At 51.0% G+C, this 22,705-nt stretch overlaps 5 protein-coding genes across 5 annotated transcripts; 2 read left to right on the top strand and 3 right to left on the bottom strand.

Annotated features, from left to right (window-relative positions):
* Positions 1-8,595: 8,595 nt before the first annotated feature.
* On the bottom strand, positions 8,596-9,846 carry KRP23_8401 (uncharacterized protein; the record flags this gene model as incomplete). Its single annotated transcript, XM_067893836.1, has 1 exon — positions 8,596-9,846. The coding sequence occupies one exon, from the start codon at positions 9,844-9,846 to the stop codon at positions 8,596-8,598; it is 1,251 nt and encodes a 416-aa protein (XP_067743328.1).
* Positions 9,847-10,075: 229 nt separating this feature from the next.
* On the bottom strand, positions 10,076-10,828 carry KRP23_8400 (uncharacterized protein; the record flags this gene model as incomplete). Its single annotated transcript, XM_067893834.1, has 1 exon — positions 10,076-10,828. One exon carries the CDS (start codon positions 10,826-10,828, stop codon positions 10,076-10,078), a length of 753 nt encoding a protein of 250 aa, XP_067743327.1.
* A 5,786-nt stretch (positions 10,829-16,614) lies between these two features.
* Positions 16,615-18,111, top strand: KRP23_8399 (Carboxypeptidase B2; the record flags this gene model as incomplete). The annotated part of the gene is made up of 1 exon (XM_067893833.1): positions 16,615-18,111. One exon carries the CDS (start codon positions 16,615-16,617, stop codon positions 18,109-18,111), a length of 1,497 nt encoding a protein of 498 aa, XP_067743326.1.
* Positions 18,112-20,306: 2,195 nt separating this feature from the next.
* KRP23_8398 (putative prefoldin subunit 4) lies at positions 20,307-20,948 on the top strand (the record flags this gene model as incomplete). The annotated part of the gene is made up of 5 exons (XM_067893832.1): positions 20,307-20,339; positions 20,399-20,553; positions 20,623-20,695; positions 20,757-20,819; positions 20,889-20,948. 5 exons carry the CDS (start codon positions 20,307-20,309, stop codon positions 20,946-20,948), a joined length of 384 nt encoding a protein of 127 aa, XP_067743325.1.
* Positions 20,949-21,078: 130 nt separating this feature from the next.
* Positions 21,079-22,521, bottom strand: KRP23_8397 (Protein root UVB sensitive 1, chloroplastic; the record flags this gene model as incomplete). Its single annotated transcript, XM_067893831.1, has 1 exon — positions 21,079-22,521. One exon carries the CDS (start codon positions 22,519-22,521, stop codon positions 21,079-21,081), a length of 1,443 nt encoding a protein of 480 aa, XP_067743324.1.
* Between the last annotated feature and the right edge of the window lie 184 nt (positions 22,522-22,705).

Below are 22,705 nucleotides of genomic sequence, written 5' to 3'. Positions count from 1 at the left end.
CGCGTACGGTGATCCCAGCTCGACCTGCCTCGGTGGATCAAGATGATGTCAACATGGCTGATTCAGAGAGTGCTGGCGGTCAGGATGCTGAAACCGCTTCTCAACCGAGACACTCTCAAGCGCGATCGACGGTCAAGTACGGAGGCTCAGGCTCGGCACCAAGCGAATCAAGTTTGAGTGCTAGGGCACCTGCACGTTCAATGCGGACAAAGTCCAGTTGCACAAGCAGATCACGTCGGTCAGGTTCACACTCTTCAGCATCATCCGGAGCGGCACAAGTCGCCCTGAACATCATGCGTCAGCACCAGGAAGCAGTTGCCCAACTCAAGGAGCAGCAAGAAGCGTTCCACGATCGGCAGTATAAAGCCCAGCTGGAAATGCAGCGCAACATGGATCGACAGCTTCAGGGTGCTGCGTTTGAGATTCGTTCGCTGAATGAACGCACAACTCGCGCCGAGGAAGCAAGACATGCCGCTGAACAAGCTTTGCTGAAGATCGAAGAAGCTCGGATGGAGGCTGAACGTCGCGCTCAAGCAGCTGAAGAATCGTTAGCACGACCCACTCCCAAGACGGAAGAAGCTGCGCCTGAATCTCATGAAGAAGGGGCTGCCCGGCTGGAGGAAACCATTCGTCTTGAGCGCCAACGTTTGCAGGCTGAAAATGCTGAAAAGCTGAGGCGTGAACGGGAGCTGGTTCAACACAACTTGGAGCAGACTTGGCAACAACGTCTTACCGAAGTGAATGCTGAACGTGTTCACATGGAGAATGAGCGAGCTGAGCGTGGCAAGGAATTGAATGAAAGTCTGAATGCGCGCTTGGAACGCGTACAGCAAGCCATGGAACGTTTGAACCTGGAGCGAGAGCAAGAACGTGAGTCCGCACTGAATCGCCAGAAATTTTTGGCCGACCAGAATCGCGATCTCCGAACTGTCCTCTCCCAGATTCAAGCTGGTAAGCTGACCACATCCCCTGAAGTGACAACCCCGGTAATGGAGAAACCCTCAGCTGAACCCCATTCGGCAACCAAGAGTTCAGTGGTCAGTGGCGTAATCAAGGATGGCGTGCGTCCTGATACAGAGTCGGTACCGTCAAAGAAGAAAGGGACGAGGGCTCAACTGACCACAACCACTTCAGTCGTCAAAGCGGAAGGTTCCAGCAAGGGATCCAAGTCATCTGTGCCTAAGAAGACTTCATCCAAGAAATCAGCGGTCAAGAAAAGTGCAGTCAAGAAAACGAGTTTCAAGAAATCTCCGCTGAAGGAAAAGAAAGGTGCAGATCCTCCATCTTCAGATCCAGATGAATCTGATTCAGACTTGTCGAGCTCAGATGATGATGATTCAAGCTCAAGTGATTCAGACAGTAGCTCCAGTGATGAGGCGGGTCCAAACCTTACCACTATGTCTACGACGGGAAAAGATGGTCAAACGATTTGGACCTATCGACCGTATATTAACTACAATGCGGTTGAGAAGTTTGATGAAGATGCATCTCTCGAAGACCGCGTTGGATGGTGGGAGCGTTTCACTGATATGGCGGATCAAGGTTTGTGGCCAGACAAGATGAAGATCAGACAGCTAAGAGGAAGAATGTCATCAGCTCTCAGAGATTGGTATGCCCAGCTGCCTAACCATGTTCGTCATGACTGGAAGAAGTTGACACATCGTTTCAAGACCTTGTATTGCCGCACAACTGGTTCTTACTCGGAGCGCTACTACACTATGAAGATGCGTTCAGGAGAATCCGCGCTCAAGTTTTTCTATCGGCTCAACGCTGCTGCGGTCAAGGCTGAGGTGGAGTTTCAGAAGACCACCAAGTCTCGCGAGAGGCACATTCGTCGCTTCATTAAGAAGTTGAAGGACACTCAGCTGAAGACCGCGTTGCAAGGTCAGACATTCAAGAGCATGAGTGAGATGGAATATGCGTTGAGACGTAGCGAGGACATTTGGCGAGAAGAAGGATATGACACGCCACCGGCCAAGCAGCAATATCATAACAACGCTCAATCACCGCGATACAAGTCTCGGAAGATGGGCAGATCGTATGTTGCCAAGACTGAGCCTGAATCAGAATCGGAGGCATCTCCCCATGTCCAGTTTGAAGAATCTGAAACGGAGGAGAAAATGTCGGTTCCTGCTGCACAGGTAGTGCTTGCCAAGGGACATGGTATTCGGCAAAATGAACTTGTCAACTCTGAACCACAACCCATGCTTAGCCTGGAAGATGTCTCAAACGTCGTTTATCGAGCTATGGAGAATGGCGGATGGAGACCTGGGTACAATCAGCAAAATGTGCGTTCAGACAATGCACGCTCAGGATATTCGCCACATTTTCCACCCTGTGAGAGTTGCGGTCGCCATGGACATTCGAAGGAGTACTGCTGGGCAGAAGTCATTTGTGATAAGTGCCATGAAGTTGGTCATCCTGCGAAGAACTGCCGAGTAACGCCGTGTTCTGACTGTGGCCAGTTTCACCGTGGAATCCTGTGTGAAGAATGGAAGGCGTTTCAAGCTGTGAAAGCACATGCTCGTCAAGGCACGCTCAAGGAGTTGCCAGACCAAGTTCAAGACCAGCTACGTGAAGACACATATACGTCTGGGAAGAAGCCGTTAAACCTTTAAGCCCGCTGGATGGGGATCCAGTACGTGTCGGGCTCAAGAAAACCCCAGATGTGTGTGTATTAGCGTATGTTGGCCCAAGATCGAAAAAGAATCAAGATAACCAACACTGTATGACTGCAGTTCAAGATTCAACCTTCAACCCTGTGCGTTCAGACCTAGCTGACGTCGAAGTTCCTGTGGAATATCAGCTGAAGCCTGGAGAACGCTATGGTTGGTGGGAGAATCATGAACCTGAAGACACGCATGAGATTGCAACGGTTCATGGAGCCGTGAATGACTGTCGGACTAGTATCCTCCTGGATACCGGTGCATCTGTGAGCATGCTGAGTTTTGACTTTGCACGTAAGCTCAAGCTCAGGCTCTGGACGCACAAACGGATGAAGGTCTTAGGCCTGGGAGGTGTTCCGACGTATATTTCAGCTCATGCTGAGGTCAAGATTACTCTTGGTCCCAGGTTGGTTTATGTTTTTCGAATTTGGGTGGCGAATATTGGTGAAGGAGTGGATGTGTTGCTGGGCATGAATTTCATGTTCAGCGCTGGTGTGAGGCTGTCGATCCGAGAAGGACTGTTACAACTTCCAGATGAAGAGACGGTGCTGATGTATGGTAATTCTCCCAAGGATTATATAGGCGCGGATTTGCCGGTGTGTCCAAAGGAGAATCTGTATCTACGCCCAGGTGAAAGTGCAGTGGTTCGTGTTGACTATGGTCGATTGAACCCTCAGCGTGGACTTGTGTGGGCTGGGCGTGGTGATCGGTGGGTGACTCAGGTCATTTACGCGGCTAGGTCTTGGGTCACTGCGGTTAAGGTGGTGAATATCTCGGACAAGATGCTCTGGATCGATAATTGTACACCGATTGCAAGAGTGGTTGAACATGGTTTTTTCCCACGCTCAGGAAGGTTTGTGCGACCTGGAAAGAGGCAGTATCAGGAGTGGCAACAATTGATTTATGAAACCACTTTATCTGCCCAAGCTCAGATGCGTGCTCGACGTCTTGAACAGTTGGTGACTGGAAAGCAGAACCCCAGCACTCAGGTCCCTGAGTATCCGTGGCCATCCAAGATTATGATGAGGTCGACCCCTGAGACAGCTGTGGTGAACATGGTTCGCACGAATCCCAGGCCGAAAAATCTTCGAGTGACGTTTGCTGAAGAAAATTCACGAGCATATTGTCCAGCCAAGCGTGAATCCAGGACCAGGGACGCTGAAACGCAGACTGAATCAGCGGTAAAAGAAGTTGATGTCCAAAGCCCTGAACCAGACGGTCAAGAGTGTGATGATTCCGAACGAGTGTTGGTAATGGAGGAAGACACTAGACAACCCTCACTTTCTGGAAATACACTCTCTGAAGGTATCACTCAAAATGAGAGCCTGAGAGAGTATCAGTCTGAAGATGAGTTTCAAGATTTCTCAGCTCAAGGATTTGCGAGTACGCCTGTGCAGAAACTAGAAGAGGAGTATGCGAGGTGTATGCGTGTGTCAGCTGAAGAATTGGATCTGGAACCACCTGTCTATATCCGGGAAGGTAGTGAGGCTATGGCTCAGCTACGTGAACATTTGATTATGTTACCTGAAGTCCAAGATTTGAGCCCTGAGTGCAGGATCGAAGATGCGGATGTTGGCGTCTTAGGAGTCACGACTCCAGAGATGGAAATGAAGATGAGGGAAATCCTGAAACGACATCGGAAGATCTTTCTGGGAGACGGAAATGCAGCTCCAGCTCCAGCGCGAGGTGTTGTGTGTGATCTGGATGTAGGAGATGCACGCCCAGTGCCTCAACGTGCACGTCAAGTTGCGCCACATCTGTCGATCAAGGTGTACGAGTTGCTCAAGAAACTCCTTGAAACGGGTCTGATTGAGCATTCCGAGTCAGAATGGGCTTCGCCGATCGTGATTGTTCTCAAGAAAAATGGAGTGGACATCAGGATGTGTATTGATTATCGCCTGGTGAACGAATTCATCAAGCTGTCGCGATACCCTCTGCCACTGATCGATGATTTGTTGATTGGTTTTGAATCTGCAATGTGGTTTATGAGTCTCGACATGGCTAGTGGTTTCTGGGCTGTACTCATGACTGAGCGCGCGAAATTGATCTCAGCGTTCATTTGTCCTTTTGGACACTTTCAATGGATACGAATGCCCTTCGGACTCAAGAATGCACCTCTAGTGTACCAAGCTGTGATTAACAATTGCTTGTGGGGTTTTGTGCGCCTGCCTCCAGAAGAGGAAGCTTTGGTTGACCAAGAAGTGTTGCAGTTTTTGAACCTGAACGTTCCAAGTGCTGAACGGGACAAGATTCAGGATCCTGAACGCACATGTGCTGAAGGTCCTGAACTTGACAAGGTTGAACTACCAATTCTTACGGAGCAGATGACTGTGTTCAAACGTAACATACCGGCTCCTCCTCAGATGGGTCCAGTGCTTGGGCGTAGCTCATATATCGATGACATCGCACATGGTGCTCCAACCTGGAATGTATTGTGTGATGACTTGAACGCGCTTTTGTTCAGATTGCGGTATTGGAACATCTCAGTGAGCCTTCTGAAAAGTGAGTTTGGCAAGTTGAGCATCCCGTACCTGTCACATGAAATCAGCGCTGAAGGAATCCGAGCTACACCCAAGATTGTGAAGTCTGTTCAGGAGTTGCCGTTTCCGTCTACGTTGAAGGGGGTTCAGTATTTCCTAGGAAGCTTGAACTATTACCACAAGTTCATTGAAGACTTGCCTGTGGTGGCTGCTGTGCTGTATGAGTTGAACGAAGAACAAGTGAGAGCGGGTCGCAACCTTGAACGTGCAAAAGCAGCGTTTGAGATCCTGAAACGTAAAATTGTGTCGACACCTATGCTACGACATCCAGATCGGACCAAGCCGTTTATCATCATTCCTCATGCGAATCCCTGGGCGGCATGTGCTGTACTAGGCCAAATGCACGACGGCAAGATCCAACCTGTGCGCTTCACTGGGAGAATACTGAACGAGTCTGAAATACGGTATCAGCTTCCTGAAAAGGAGGTGTTAGCGATTCTCAGAGTGCTACAGTTGTTCCGACCACTCATATTTGGGACGGGTTTTCCACTGAAGATTTATACACGGTACTCGGTCCTGAAATGGTTGTTAGCTTCAAGCTCAACTGAAGGAAACACCTGAAGTGGGGGTTGGAGTTATCGCGATGGTCGCTTGAAATACACAAGGTTCAGCGAGATGAAGATGGTTTAGCTGCTATTCTGAGTGCGAGTATCACGCCGAGAGAACAGTTGGATGCTGTGGTAGAAGAATTGATACCGGCCAAAGGACATGTTAAACAACAACCTGCGGTTAGTGTGGAAATGCTTGATGCTGAGTATGAAGGTATTGTGCTGAGCTTCGATGGTGCGGCTAAGACGTCAACACGTCAAGGCAGCTGTGGATGCGTTTTGTGGCAGCTGCCCGGCTGGGAAGTAGTGGATGCGCAAGGATTTATCTTGGAGGATGTCACTGTGAATGATGCTGAGTATCATGGCTAATAAATGGCCTGAAACTGGCATTGTCTCGCAACGTTGAGAACCTGGTTGCAGTTGGTGATTCAAGAATTGTGATTCAGCAAGCTCAGGGCCTGATAAATTGTAATACTCCGAACCTTCAGCGCCGACTTGCCGAATACGAAGCTCTCAAAGCCAAGTTCAAGTCAGTTCAACTGGTACACGTCAAGCGCTTCTACAATCAAGCAGCAGATTATCTGACGTCTAAAACATTGATGTTGGGTGAGTCTTGGCGAGTTGAGGACGAATGAACGACTCCATCTGCAATTGGTATCAAAGATCCCTGAGCAAGTCATGAAACCGACTGAGACTCTGACTGGAGATAAAGATTTGAAGTTTGAATCTGAATCAAGTCCTCTTCCTCCTGCGGCCAAGGTTCTAGCAGCGTTTACGCGATCTCAGGTCGAGCGATCAGATCAGCTGAACCTTTGGAACCACTGCAGTATCAGGCAGAACGTTGGCGCCGAATCAAGGCTCATCAAGATGGTGACGCTTTCTTCAAGCGGATAAAAAGCTATCTGAAAGGCGAGTTGGATGAATTTTCCCGATCTGAGGTCAAGAAACTTGCCAAGTATGCGGATTGCTACGTTCTGGACTCACGAGAAGTGCTGTACCGCTTGGCTGCAGAAACTAAGGGACGCCCTCGTAACAGAGAGTCTGAGCTGAGATTAGTTGTTCCTGAAAGCTTGCGTCCAGACATGTTGCACTATGTGCACGAGGATTTTCAAGGTGGGCATCAAGGCATAACTCGCACGTATCAACGATTATGTGCAGAGTTTTTTGGCCAGGTATGTTCGCTGATGTGGAGATTTTTGTCAAAGAGTGCACTGATTGTGCGTCGGCCAAGGGACGACCTCCTAATTCTGGACCTTCACCTGGAAATATCGAACCTCAGCGCCCGTTTGAGCTAGTGTCAATGGACTTTGTCACCCATATGCCCAAATCTGAACGCGGGAATACTTTTCTGCTCCTGTTTCAGGATTCATTTTCAGGCTACGTGATGTGCAAGCCCATGAGTTCGACCACTGCCCAAGAAGTTGCTGAGGCTTACGAGGAATGTGTGTTCAGGCGTTTCGGAGCAAGTTCAATGCTGAGGCATGACCAGGATCCAAGGTTCATGAGTGAAGTTTTTACCCGATTCCGGGAAATGCTGGGTAGCAGGCAACGAGCAACCCTAGCATATCGACCTCAAGCTAACGGCCAGCAAGAGCGGTCGGTCCAAACGGTAATGCGAAGTGTCCGTGCTTACGTGGCTGAATCAGATCAAAGCGACTGGGACGATCACGCTGAACGTTTGATGTTTGCCCTGAACATCTTTTGACGCCACCCGGTTAGATACACCATTTACTTGGTGCATGGTTGGGATGCTCAAGGGACGGTGTCAGCAATGCTTGGACCCAAACCTTCAGGCGTTGTTGAACGTACCGCTTACGAATGGCGTCGGAAGTTACAACGTGACTATAGCTACGCCCAGGCCTGTGCCAAAGACCTTCAGATAAAGGCGAAACGACAGCGCTCAGAAGCTCAGACGGAGAAATGGAAGGAGTTGTCAGAGCGTCTCAAAGCCGGTTTCAAGGTTGGCGATGCTGTATGGCTATACATCCCCAAGGTGCAGACTGGTTTGAGCAGGAAGTTGGCTCATATGTGGCATGGTCCGTTCATAGATGAGATGCATGATGATTTCAGAGTCAAGCTGAGAGTCACCAACACTGGATATCGGGTCAACCCTTGGGTGCATGTGAGTCGCCTGAAACCGAGAGCTTTGTTCCCGAAACGTCCAGTTGAAGCAATCGAGTTGGACGAGGATGATGATTTTGACACCGCTTTGTTACCCGAGGACAGCTGGGAGGCAGACAATCTGAACGACGAGTTTGAAGTTGAGAAAATTCTGGATCTGCGTTGGAATAAACGCACTCGAACTGCACGACGCACACGAGAGTATCTCGTGAAATGGAAGGGCTATGAGAACCAGAATGGTTACCAGTTTCGCAACTGAGTTGTGGTGCTCTCCTGTATGAATTCAATCAAGGAGCTAGAGCGAGAGCTCGCTTCAGGACCATGCAGGCAGGAGATGATCATCCCAGAGCATAAAGTGCCCCGAGCACTTGTGCCTGGATGTAGACCGCTGACTTTGTGAAACGATTGAACCTGAAACGGATTTTCATATATGTACCCTGAAGTGATGAACATGCTGAACGTGAAAGTGAGAGAAACCTGAAACCGGAATTGAAGAACGGATGACTCTGGGGCAGTTGTGACTCAGACGCGATTTTTGAAGAGAGTGACTTAAAAGAAATGGAGTCCAGAATTAACAATGCTGAAAAGCAGGTTGGAGCGACAAGTTCTGAAACGAGAAAGATGTATTCCTGGACGTTAAGAGTACGACACTACTACATGCAAATTAAGTAGAGCGGAAACAGCGTCCAGAATTTGCCGACTTGAATCGGGGCTCAGACTTCAGATTTCCGTAGTTTCCGTCTCTTCGTCATCATCCACGATCTCGTTGTCAGGATGTCCTGGTACGATCCAGTTGGACGCACGACGCGGAAGCGGGATAGTTCGAGCACGTATTTTCGCGGGGATATGCTTGGTTCGCTGAATCTCATTCGCCGCTGAAGCCCAAAGTGTACGCTCAGGCTCCCGTTCGTCCACCTCCATCAACTGCTGGCGGAGAGGCTTACGTTTGCCGTTTTTACCGACTGAGCGAGGGTCTTCCCAGATCCAGTGACAGACACGAAACGGCACGGGCCAGATTCCAGGTTCATGAAGCAGAGTTTCGGGGAAGCCTTGAATCTTCATCAGACGCTTGACCTCAGTACGATGCTTCCGCATCAACGAATCTGTTCTTGAGCGGCGTCCGTCATACAAGACCTGAGACTCTTCATCTTGGTCCGGGTCAATGGTGATCCAGTGAAGCAACTCCCACCAAGCCTGGCTGTGGTCTTCCATGAAGGACACAAATTTCTTCAGACCGGCCATGATTGCAGGGCTCAGCTTGGAGGCTTGGTGATAGTAGAAGACCTTGGTGCGTTCAGCAAACATGTGTCTCCACGGGAGCTGTTTCTTGATCCAGGATCCGTTCTTTCTTTTCGGCAAGAGGCTGTCGTACAAGTCGTAGTTCCAGCGTTCTTGAGCGTACCGAATCTCAGTCTTCTGTGGAGCGTAGTTGGGGAAACCTTGAAGCTGGGCCTTGCTCTTCTTACCGAAGAAGTACATCTTGATCCCGAAGTACCTGAACGACGACGTGATGTCTGGATCAACAATCTCGATCTTGCGAAGCTGCTCCAGGCTCAGATCTTGAAACGGGATATCAGCCAGAGGAGTTGAATCTCGACTGCTGAAAAGGTAATTGGTCTTGGAGTTCAAACGCGCTTTCTTGCGCGCAGATCCCGAGTGAGAATTGGAGTCCTTGGAGCGCTTATTCTGTGAAGAACGCTGAGGAGTCGAGCGAGGCGCTGAATCTTCTGAATCAGAGCTGGACAAGACGGTTAGAGACTTGGGCTTCTCCTCGAGAACGTCGGCCTTGAGGTACTCCACTTCAGCTTCGCCTTCAGCATCGTCGACCTCTTCTTCCTTGTCAACAGTCTCAGGGTCAAACGGAGAGTCGCCGTCGCTGCTACTCTGGTCCGAATTTTCAGGAATTAACTGGTCACACACCACTTCGACGAGAGGATGCCAAGGCTCAGGCTGAAGGTTTCGTGCAAACATGTGCTCCAATCGAGTTTCGGCGCGAAGGAAGTACATCTCAGGGACGTACTGCGTCCAAGGAGTTGAGTCCAGTTTTTCGAAATAAATCATGCTCACAAGCATGTTACGAGAGGCTCCTGATGGAAGACGGGGTGAACTACCTTGTCCCCGCTCACAAACTCAACTGAGGTCTCGTAAGAACACCCGGTGAGCATAGTGTAGCGAACATCCAATCTGAGGTCGTTCCAAACTACACCTCCCGGGAGATTCCCGCGTGCAACTTCCTCCGTCCACTCCAATTCCTCAGTTCCAGAACGAGCATACTCCAAACACGGCAAGCGAGAACTGGGACGTAACGGGAATGAGCCCTTGAAACTGATCCAAGACTCTTTCGCTGCAGACTTGCGAGTCTTCTTCGGTCGTCGAGATTCAGGAGTCTGAATTGGATTTTAGAACCCTTGGACTTGGGACCAGAGCGAGACAAATCTAAGGTCTTGGGCGGAGTTTTCTGCGGAGAGTCTTCATCATCGTCATCTCCAGCTTTCTTGCGCTCAACCATGTAGTCCCCAGGGACGCACCTTGGATCGTCGACAGCGAGGACGTTGATGTTTGAGATCCACGATGAAGGAGGCTTGGTCCGTTTGACGAAGTGCTCGAAGAGGCCTTGAAGTCGTTGCCAATTGGATGTGATTGAGACGTTTGGATCTTGGTTCAAGAAATCGGTGAAAGACCACGAGCTCAACTTCTTCTCCATCATGTCTCGACGCAGAATTTCACACCGAGCCTCAGATGTGTTCAGTTGATCTTGGAGCTCAGTGATCTTGTCATCACGCTTGTTTAGCTCCAGCTGGTGCTCTTCGGACATGGATCGGATCGAGGCTTCGAACCGCATCTCAGCATCATCCTTCTGAGCGGACATGTGTTCCAACTCGGATTTCCAGTATGCTTGCATGGCGGTCCACTCGCGTTCAACAGCGTCGACCCTGGAACGCAACTGGAGCATATCTTGAGTTGGTTTGTTGTTTTGCTGGAGAAATTGAGTACGAAGATGACGATATTGCGAGAGAAGTCGTTTCAAGAACGAGACCATGTTGAAAGTTCGTTCAGCCAAGCGATCGGGTCCGAACACCCCCAAGAGCGAAGCCATTTCTCTCTGCACTGTGAGGGCACTCAACATGCTAACGAGGTTGGAGATTGAAGGAGGCCTAGAGACCACTTTCAGAGTGTTCTGAGCCGACCCAGGACCCAAAAGCGGTTCCAAGTCATGCATGTCAGCGTCGCTGAGGGTCTCAAGCACTTGAACAGCCTCCAAACCTCCATATCCATCACGAAGATGGACACCATGACGAATGGAATCCTCAGTGGCAGGAACCCCGACGAGACGCATGGGGACATCCGCATCACAATCAGGCGGAACCACCCAGTTTGTTGGACGCTTCACCTCGAAGTCTATGTAGTCAAAGCTGGACGACGGCACGAGCTTGGAGAGCGAAAAGCGGGCGTACTCACCGCGAGTTAGCTGGCGTGGAACCTTGTTGGCGAAAGAAATTAATGCGCCAGACCGCCGATCACCGGTGCTCAGAGAGAGCGGAGTTGAATCAGAGCTCCGCCCCTTGTCATCATCCGCACCAGCGCTTGCCTCCGCTTTGCGCTTGGACGCGGCCTTGTCTGATGCGTCGCCAAGGTTGTCTGAAGCTGCGTTGTCGATCTCCGCCGTCCGCTTCAGCTGAGTGTCTGCCGATTCCTCCATAACGACGTCTCCATCATGCGAAAGGTTGTCGGGAGCACCATCCGCTTCTTGCGATGCACTGGGTGGCTGAAGACATGAGCGCTGTGGCGTGACGCGGCCCAAGACGAAGGTTGCTCGATGCACGAGAAGATGTGTTGCCGATCAAGTGGAAAGTTGGAATGTGAGAATGGCTGTGGCAAAAGGTTGGCCGCAAAAATGAGTTTGAAGGTTTTGGACCCGGAGCGAAAGGGTGAGAAAGGTGCTGAGCCCGCGCAAGTTGCCGAGCAACGGTAAAACCACGTTCAGGCTCAAGCCTGCTCCTATCAGTTCCAGACATGGTGCCTCTCCTCGGAAAGTTCCTCTTTGACAGACCATGACCGGAAGGGACGGTTGACACGAGACTGAGTGCAATTTCTCGGTTGGAATCAATGGGTGACTAGTGACGTGGATATATGCTGATATTTGATTGGCTACTGAAATTTTTGAGTACTGGTTATGCGCATTGCGCATGTTGAATGTGGAATTCGGCTGTGTTCCGCGGAGCGGATGCGCTCAGGCTTTAAGATGGGCCCCCCAGATTTGGAAGGTCAGATTAGGCTCCAAACAGCCTGAAACTGGATCTATGTCTGAATCAACCCCGTCCTTAAGCGGGTTAACCCAATGGAGTTGAAAATGCCTATGTGAATGTATCACATATGGTGTCCCGCCTTGCCTAAAGCCTGAGCGTGTGAATGTCCGTGTACCCGGAGTGCACCGTAAGTCACCAGACGCCAGACAAACAAAAAGCCCGTTGAAGAAATGCCGTGTGGACACTCACAATGAAGTATGATTTTGGTCATGAGACCTTGATCACATCAGATGTCTGAACGCGGATGTCTGAACGCAGATGTCTGAACGCAGATGTCTGAACGCGGATGTCTGAACGCATGTATTATACGTGCTCAAGACTATCCTGTACTGTGAGGTCGTACACACTGGTTTCAGCTAAATGTCCAAGTTGAAGAACCCTGAGCGTGAGTCTGAAGTATCTACGTTCAAGAAATTGGAACCTGAAAATGATGTTCAAGGTCAAGTAACTTGAAAGTAGGTTTGAAGAACCCACGTTCAGACAACCCAGAACCCAATGCGAGGATTTGACTCCTTGAAGATGGAAAGTGAACCCACGAAGTGACAGCCAGTATACTCAAGTCAAGTCAAAGTCAGAAGGTCGTCAGGAAGAACACATAAGAACACGGAAGAACACGGAAGAACACAGAAGAACACAGAAGAACACAGAAGAACACAGAAGAACGAAGACAGACAGATACCCTTTACGAAGAAGCTAGCGATGGCTAGCAAAGATAACAATCAGAGTTCGTTTAACCCCCTACTACGCAAGTCGCTCAAAGTAAGTGAGCTTCTGACAAGCAGGACACGGGTCCGCCGTTCAGTTAAGGGCAGTTCGGTGCGGGGCTCTCTACAAGATTCAAGCCCAGTTGCGAGGGGATCATTCACGTAAGTATTTGACGTGATCCTTGCATTCCCTATATTAGTTGGACCCGCTGCGCGTACGGTAAGGGCGGGGTTTTCATTTCATATTAACAAGGCCTTCTTGGGTGATAGTAGCAGTCATCCCCAGGAATATTTGATAGACTGCGTTTGAGATAGGATTGTATTGGTGTGTATTATTTCCCTCATCTGAGGGTGGTGCGCGTGTGAAGAAAAGGCTTCAGGATTGACCAGTATCCTGGATTCAGCCTTAGTTGACTGGTGTTCAGACCCACCGTTCAAGGGTCTATAAGAATAAGTGACGGCTGCGTGTTGTATATAACTCTGTATTTGTATTGGGTATCTGAAAGTGGTGTTTGTTCCGAGTTCTCGATACCGGTTCCAGACATTGGAGAAGTGCGTTCAGGAAAGTGGACGTTACGCTCAGCATTTTCAAGGCCTATTTGTATTTGACAACTCATTGTGGTGATATATCCGGGCTTCCCCCGAAGCAATCGACGCCGATAGGGATTACACAAGGTGCCACGCCACTCTGAATCACGGTTTCAAGGAACCGCGTTCAGGGTTTACACCCCCCAGGCTTAAGTTTCAGGACTAAGTCTAGGCTACCGCTATACACTTGGGCGAGAAAGTTTCATCGACTTCGTCACATCTCACCGGGGGCAGCGATCTTCAATGCAGCGTGTCCGATGTCGACACGCTCGACCGCATCACCAGCAGGGCGCTGGTCCCTCTAGTTTTTTTATTGTCCGTGACGATACCCAGTATCGCCACGACGGCTCTTCGCCGCGTGCACATGGTGCTGTGCACTCGCGGGCGTAGTGACCGATGTTTCCGCAGCGGAAACAACGCACATTCGTTGATCCACGACGCTGCTGGGGACCAGCAGCTGTCGCACTCGAGAGGTCCATTGGTTCGGGACCTCCCGACGGCCTTACCACCGGTCGTGGCATCAGCCGTGGGGCGTTCACTATGCAGTTTAGCCTGCCGCAGGCTAAACTCTTCTTGCATTGCGAGCGCAATTGCAGCCTCGAGAGTATTTGGATACTCTCGGAAGAGATAGGTCTTCACAGGCCCATCTCTAAGGCCCTTCATGAACGTGACGACCTTTGTCGCCTCGTCAATCGGGTTGGTCACGATGTTCGAGACCAAGTACCGTGCTCTTTGGGCGTAAGCATGCACGTCATGCTTGCCCTGTTGCAGATCGAGGAACTCCGCCCTCGATCGGAACTCGTTCTGCGGGGGCTCAAACGCTAGTTTGAGCTCCTCCTTGAAATCCTCGTACGTGCTAAAGCACGTAGGATCTGTGAGTCGGCTGTCGTACGCCCAACTCCTTGCTCGTCCGCCAAGACATGACATGGCGAACGCAACCTTCGACAACGGGTCGACGATACGTCGAGCCGCAATGGCAGTGTCGACCTCGACAAGCCAACGGAGGAGAGGTTCGCCCTCTCTTCCAACGTAGTTGCTTATGTGGATTTTCAATGACTCCACGCGCGGTGTGGCCGATGGCGACACCGAAGCTCGAGCAGTGGTTCACGCTGTTCCTTCATGATGAAACCCAGAGCAACACCGTGTTGCTCCGTCGGCGATAGCGTTCGCAACATTGTTGCTACCGCCGCTTCCCCAATGACTGTTGACAGTCGTTGGAGGGCCTCCCACTCTGGTTCCGACAGGTGGGGGCAGTCTGCATGCGCAACATGCGTTGCAGACGTGTTTGGGCTACCCACGGACATGTTACTGTCCGAGAGCATGTTCTCAGCCCCGTGTTCGTATTCCATACGACGTGTTAGTCGGTCGTTGGACGGACTACAAAGTGCTACCAGGTGTAATGGGTCTGCTTAGACCCACTACTTAAGCTTACACGTGTGCGCACGTGTATGAGGAAGCGTAGGAGTAATTTACTCAAGTTCAGTATACTTGTATCCACAAGTATACTTAAACCTAGATAAAGGAACCGAACGATAGCTTTGGTGCCAAATGAGAACTGTATTGATTGTAAATGGGGTTTCCTCCTAAAACTGATATTTCTAATGAGAGGTTCTGCCATTGGATGAATGGCAGAACCCCTATCTATTGAATGACTCTCATTGATAGAAAGGTGTTACTTTCTACCAGTCATATGCTTTGGGCTATGAATGTGGACCACCTTGTGGAGTGGTCAACCTGAATGTATCCCTTAGTGTATGTTGCACTAAGGTAGGAGGTGAACCGAATGTGTAGCCCCGCTACAGTCTCAGTATACCTGAGCTTATTGGACGCTTCCTCACCGCTACGTGTAAGCTTGTGACGGGCACTCACCTGGCCCGTTACATGGTGGCTGAAGGAGCTCTGACGAGGGTCTCTGCTCGTATTAAACCAACGTTGACTCCTGAGAACAGGCTGGCTCGGGTTGAACATGTACTTAGCTTCGTTGACGAGTCGACACGCGAGCTCGAAGCAATGGACAACGTCGTCCACGTCGACGAGAAATGGTTCTACGAGGATCATGACAAGCGCAGCTACTTGCTGTTTCCAGAGAAGAACCCCCTCATCGAACCCGGAAAAGCAAGCGCTTTATTCCCAAGACCATGTTCTTAGCGGCTGTTGCAAGGCCAAGGTAAAACTCTAATATGTTATATAGTGTGAACTTTAATGAACACTGAATGTTATATTCCAGATACGACCATCATCGCAACTGCAGATGGGACGGAAAGATCGGGATGTGGCCTCTGACCGAGGAGCATGTGGCGCAACGCGGCAGCCGGAACCGGCCTAAAGGCACTGTATGCAATCGCAACATAGAGGTTGTTGATCGCGTTGTCTACAGGGACTACGTTGTTCGGCTAGTTATTCCTGCTATAAAGAAGAAGTGGCCTCGTGGAGATCGTCACCGACCCATACTGATCCAGCAGGACAACGCAAGGCCCCACATCGCAGTCACGGATCCGGAGGTCGTTGCGGCAGGACACGATGGTGGATGGTGCATCGCCATGATGTGCCAGCCCCCCCCCCCCCCCCAACTCGCCCGACCTGAACATCTTGGACTTGGGCCTGTTCAACGCCATACAATGAATCCAGCACCAGGTGCCAATTCATGGCATTGAGAACCTTATTTCCGCTGTGAAAGCATCTTATGACGCCATGAACGCAGATACTCTGGACAATATTTTTTTGACGTTGCAGAGCTGCATGCTGTGCTTTCTTCGTCTAGATGGCGGGAACCAATACAAGCTGCCCCATCTAGGGAAGGACTACTTGCGGAGAAGAGGGATGCTACCTAGAGTACTCGAGGTCGATCGTCATTTGTATGATAAGGCGAAGGCCATGCTTGAAGCAGTCGATCGACCAGGTCTGGTTTTCTTCAGTGACGAGTAGTTAATACCTGTCCAACTTGACACTATCGGATTCACCGGGATAGACCTATCATACAGAATACTATCTATCATTTCCGACTAAAGAGGTAGTACTTTGCAAAAATATCAGATCAATTTCAACCTACGGATATCCGTTACGGAAACCTGCTTCGGTTTTGCTGGGCGAGCTCCATTTTGTGTCATTCCGACATCGCAGAGTAGTGCACCACCTCAAGCATGAAGGTCTGGGGTCTCCTATGCGCGTTTGCAGTGCTGAATCTGCCCTTTTCGGCAATTGCCGCTCCATCCAGGCACCACCATGCATCGCGTCACCGCTACACCATCGAAGGCACCAAGGCGGCCATGGACGCAGCGTTGAAGACGTCTCATTCCCGTCTCGATATCCGCAGTATCAAGGCAATTACAGACGCCGACCGGCCTGTAACTGCCGACACCAGAGTGAGGGCGGACGTGGTGGGCTCCAATAAGGACGTGGAACTCTTCGCGGCAGCTGGAGCTCTGCACTCGACCACTGAAATCCATGCGGGCAACCGCATTCGGGGCAAAGTCACTAGGACCTCGTCACCCATGAAGGTTCTCAAGCACAAGGAGTATAATGAGGCCCAAGTGGTTGCCAAGGACCGGGGCGAGGTGACCGCGTGTCTTGAACGCACTGAAGGGTATTTGGATGAACTGAAACGGACGACGGACGATGATGACGTTGTGTACACTGAAAGCCCGTTCTTCGAGTGTTTCCGACCGTCACACGAGGTATTTGACTTCTTGGACACGCTGGTGGAGCAGAACCCGGAGTTTATCACCAAGTACGAGAACGTCTCGGTGACGTACGAGGGGCGGTCGATCCCAGCGTTCAAGATCTCGACCACGACTAATAGAAACGGTGATAGTGACAAGAAGACGTTGTACACGCAGGCACTCATCCACGCCCGTGAATGGCAGGCTGGCGCTGCCACATTCTTCACGATGGCGTCGATGCTCGATGATCTTCGAGCTGGAGATGACGCTGCAAGTCGTCTTTTCGACAAGTTTGACTGGTATTTCGTGCCAATCGTGAATATTGATGGCTACCAGTACACGTGGGAGGTCGATCGGATGTGGCGAACAAACCGTCATCTTGTTGAGGTAAACGGTGTGAAAGCTGGTGTGGATTTGAATCGGAATTGGCCACCCGAGGAGTTTTTCAACCTTGATCCGAGCGATGTGGATGAAGAAACGTATCCAGGTGAATACCCCCTCAGCGAGCCGTCGACGGCTGGGTTGTTCGACTTCATCACGAGCCTGGAAGCGCTCAGCGGCCTTGTGGATATGCATACGTTTGGCGGTCAAGTGTTACGTCCGTTTAGCAACCAGCCAGGAAGTGGTGCCGAGCCGTTTGGTTCGAGAATGCGTGTATTGGGGGATAGTGTGCGCAACGCACTATCAACTAAGCCCGACGTACAGTACCAAAGCGAGACGGGGGCGTATCTTTACAAAGCGTACGGGTGCTTCGATGACGGCATGTTCCTCCAGTTCAACCTCACGGTACCGGCGCTTACTATTGAGGTTGAGGGCGGCGACTTTGTTTCACCGCAGAGCACCATTCGCCCTGTAGGTGAAAACATTTACTTGGGCCTACGTCAGTTCGCGCACGAAGCGCTGGAGTACAGCAAATTTGTGGAAGAAGTGTATGCCGATGCTGATAGTTGCAGCGATAGCGACAGCGATGATGAGTAGTTTGTCGTCATTTCGGATAACTGAAAATGCCTTATTGTAGCTCTCCACACTTCGATTAAGTTTTCATACACCGGGTGCATCGCTACCGACACATTATCGCTGCAATTGTCTTCACTTCCATTGTCGTCATGTCCCGCTTGGGCGGTGTCGCTCTGGGGCGGGTGAAATCTAGCATTCCGTAGGACCGATGTTCCAATGTCCGGCTACGACTGGTTCAGATCTCGGGTCATTTGCGAAGTAGGTGCGTGTACGGAGAATGTCGAAATGGTTGAGGATCTCCTGAGCTATCGAATTGATATCGCTACCACCACAGGAACACACACTCCGTTTTGCAACAGATAATGGCAATAGAGAGATCAGCCTCCTGAAATACAAAGTAATCTATTCCATTTGTTCGAATACAACGACAGTGATTTTGAAGCCACAGAATGCATTCTCCAGGTACGGGAATGGATTGAACAATGTCGTGGACCGCAATATCACTCATAGTTTAGGCTCGCGATGTCTTTGCCAGCGCACGACCAGATCCTCAACAAGCGGTGGCCAAAAATACCATCTACTTGTTGTTGTCTGCACCAATTAAAACTTCGACGTTCCAAGCCACCGATGAAGGTGAAAGTGCATGTCGGTGCGGCCGAGGCATGGATTGCAGCTCTCCCAGAGAGCCTTAAACATGAGTTCTCGCTGGAAGAACTCGAGCAGATGAAGCAGCAGGTAACCAGGGTGCCCGGTTAGGACGTCGAGCCGATCTCACATTTGGGTTACAGTTCTCGGATTTTGATACAAGTGGCGATGGAAGCATTGCGGCATCAGAGCTCACCGTTTTGATGGAGTCTATGGGGATTACGACGACGCTAGACGAAGTAGGCTTTAAAACTTGCTCTTCTCTTTTCTGTGGTATCTAAATGGGCTGCATGACGTACAGGTCCAGGAACTAATTGACAAGGTTGACGATAACCGATCTGGCGAATTGGAATATCCCGAGTTTGTGCGAGTAAGCAACTTCACCTCCTTATGAAATTACTTTCAGTAAGTTTTTTTAACCCGGAGAACCAGCTTGTGAGCGATATTCGGCGAGGGAACGGAGACAAACTTGCCCTCTTCCTGCAGCACTCGAATCATGTTATGGCTATTCGCCGCGAGTTGCTCGACTTGAATGCTCACCCTACCACGCACGCTCAGGTCTTCAATGTAAAAGGTTCGTTCTCAAGCTTCCCTACGATTCTACTTGTTTGCGCATTGACACTGTCAGTAATTCTCGCCACAGAGAGCGCTTGGGAGTGGAAAGTTCTAGTTCGTGGTCCGACAGATTCCCCTTATGAGGGTGGAGTCTTGAATTTCCACGTTCGGTACGGTCAAGCGCTTTGAAAAGGAATTAAACGTATCGTATCTTGAGGCGACTTTTGCTACTTTGTAAATGCACCTTACTTGCAGGTTTAGTCACGAGTACCCGTTCGAGCCCCCGGTGCTCAGCTGCCTCACGCGTATCTACCACCCCAACTTCGTCCCGGTACGCCCCCAACCCCTTCATTTGTGCTCAACAAGAGTCTAACCCGCTCTCGAAACAACCAACACCAAAAGCTCCTGAACGGCTCCATGTCGCTGTACGGGTTGCTCCGTCGTTGGGACCCCGAGTGGCGTATGCGGCGTCTACTGAAAGAAGTTGAGCAATTACTATCCACGCCAGACGATGATCTCATCGCCGAGTTCGAGGCTGAAACAGCGCAGATGCTGCACTGGTGGAGGAGGAGTGGACACCTCAACTGCCATTTCTGCAATCATCGCCAACTCCAAATCCAAAGCTGCTCGTCATCCTCGAATCATTGCTCTCGAGTGCATCGCTGCCTACCGCAACAACCGAGAAGCCTTCAACCGCGATGCTCAACGCCTCACTCACCAATGCGCCAGTGCGACAAGCGTAGCCATATAGTCGGCAGTGTTCTTACTACAGAGAGACTGTACTTACACAGACATCCGCATGAATAATATCCGTATGGTATCAATCCGATTAGACAGGTATAACATAATATAGGGATCGTACAAGCTTAAACTATTAGTAACCCTTAATACTGATACATCGTTTAATAAAGGTTATTTATTTGTAACTGTTTCATTCATACGTAGGTCACTGTACAGAAGTGCCAATCGACTGGGTCCCCATTCGCAATCGGAGCTCTTTGCAAAGTGGTTATAAAATGCTGGCTCAGCAACAGGAAGTCGAGGCGGATGTACGTGCCTGCAACTAGAGGGTGATATTGCCAATGCAGCTGAGAGTGTTGCGCTCCAGGTCCGTCAGGAAGACCAGCTGCGCATCAACGAGTTCGGCCGCAACAACGCGTCGCTGTTCGAGATCCGCGAGCGGAAGAAAGCGCTCAAGGACAAGCTCGACACGCTGGACGACGCCAACACGGACCTCATGATGGGCGAGGGCGACAACGTCCAGTGCGTCATCATTACAGACTCCTACAGTTAAATACGTCATTGACATTGTGGTTGCTACGTGTACTGCAGGCTATTTATTGGGGAGAGCTTCGTCGAGTCTTCGGAGGACTTTGCCCAGGAGTACATTGAGAAGCGTGTGGAGGTACGTGCAATTTTATAATTTTGTAGAGGTTGGTGAGGTGCTGACGGCGGTTCTTATGTAGGAAGCCAACGTGGAGCTCCGTAAGCTGCAGGCAGAGGAGTCCAAGCTCGAGACCCGACAGGAGGTGAGTTGCTGGGGTTGAGGTGGAGTGGAGGGATGGGGAGCTGATGGTGGTTGGTTGTGTGTTTTGTAGGCTCTGAAGAAGGTGCTGTACAGCCGCTTTGGCCAGAGCATCAACCTGGAGGACAAGTAGGTGGGCCAAGGACTAGGAGGACAAGCGGCTTGAGATGCATGCGTGCAGACTGTTATCTGGAAACAAGGTTCATTTCGACATGCTGTTGTGGTGCTGCGCGTCGTGGAATATTGTCTATTCGGCCGTCCTGCTACACTAACCATTTGTAGCGTGAGTTCTGCTCTTCTACGAGGAGGTTGTCGGTGTGCCACATGGATTGCTCCAACTTTGCGACGAACTCGTCGCTCAATGCTAAGGCTTCGTGGTGCTTCTCACCCACAAGCTCCCATGCGTGTGGTGGCGATACAGGGGCTTCTTCAAGCGCTAGCTGGATCAAAACGGCGTGCAAGTGGGCACGAAGCACGTCCCGTGTCGTTGCGTGCTCTTCCAGCGCCATGTCAATACGATGCGGCCCTTGCCCCACCAGTCTCAGGTTGAGGAGATATTTCTCCGACGCATAAAAGTCTTTCAGGCGGCCAAGCATTTGGGGACTGCCATGCGAAAGCTGCTCAAGCGTGGCGTCTTCATGGATCTCAGACTTTCTGTGCAGCGTCCGATACCCAGTCATCATTGTGGGGATGAACACTTCTCGTTCGCTCACCGATCTCAGACTTGGGATCTCCCGGGCTTCATGGGGCGAGCGTAGGAACTGCGTGGCCACGATATGGAGTCGCTGGCAATTCAGTGTACGCAGCTGCACACAGTCCACGGACTTGTACGTGCTGATCATGTGCACCGTCGAGAGCACCGTGAAGGCGGCGACCACATTCAACGTCGAAGCTCCCGTCCACTGCGAGATTAGAATGCCCAGTCCAGTGCCGAAGATCGACGATGCAATAGCTTGCGACCCGGCCTTCGCCGTCACATCCGCCAGGTTCTCTCTGATAGCAAAGGAGTTATGAAACCCGGCACGCGTCGCGCTCGCACTGAGCCACGCAACGTTCTTGGCTACGTTGGCGAGTGACGCCATGGCCAGAAAGCTGCCTGGCGCCAACGGCGTCAAAATCTCCCCCAGCACCGCCACATCCAGAGCCACAGAGGACGCCACCCGCCAGCGCTTGGGGTCTGCGTCGTAGCGGTTATTGACGATGCTGGCAAAGAGCACGCCTCCGAACTGGCCAAGTCCGTCTTTCAGCACCCAATTGACTGCCGCCGCCGTAGGGATCGCCCCAGCCCCCAGTCCAATTGCGTACAGCAAGGACTGCATCGACAGCACGCTAGCTGCACAGGAAGCCACTGAACCAGCAAAACTCCACTTGGCGTATGGGAAATAGTCCTTGGTGAGCGACGCATGGGCGTCTTTGGGAAGGAACAAGTCCCATAACACCTCGTAAATCCATGAGCCGGTGCGGAGACTCGTGGGCGTCTGCTGGAGTCCGTCCGCCTTGTGGCTCCATGGACCCAGTGCTCCTCCGGTCTTTTCCACGTGAAATTTCTGTTCGGAGACGTGGTAGATGGTGCGCCCTCGAGCGAATCCGTTGTCCTGCGACGCGATGGCAGAGGAGGAGGACGTCGAGTAGATGGCGACCAGAGAGCGGAAGGATGGAGCTCGGCCGTGCAGCGCAAGCGGGTGGCTCAGTGTCAACCGCAGCATCTTGCAGAGCTTCGGCGACGCTTCAAGTGATGACGAGCAGCATGGGATTGGCTGAAAAGAGGATCTGATACCTCGCCACTGGGTTGAAGTGAATGGGCAGCAACAATTCGTGGGAATATCTAGGGCAGTAGGCTTCATGATGACAATGAATACCGGCTCGAGCTTCGACATCGAGTAGATTCTG

This window comes from Phytophthora ramorum (genome assembly GCF_020800215.1).
Source record: "Phytophthora ramorum isolate Pr-102 chromosome Unknown Phyram_PR-102_s0007, whole genome shotgun sequence".
NCBI classification, from domain to species: domain Eukaryota; phylum Oomycota; class Peronosporomycetes; order Peronosporales; family Peronosporaceae; genus Phytophthora; species Phytophthora ramorum.
This window is presented reverse-complemented; position numbering and strand designations above follow the sequence as displayed.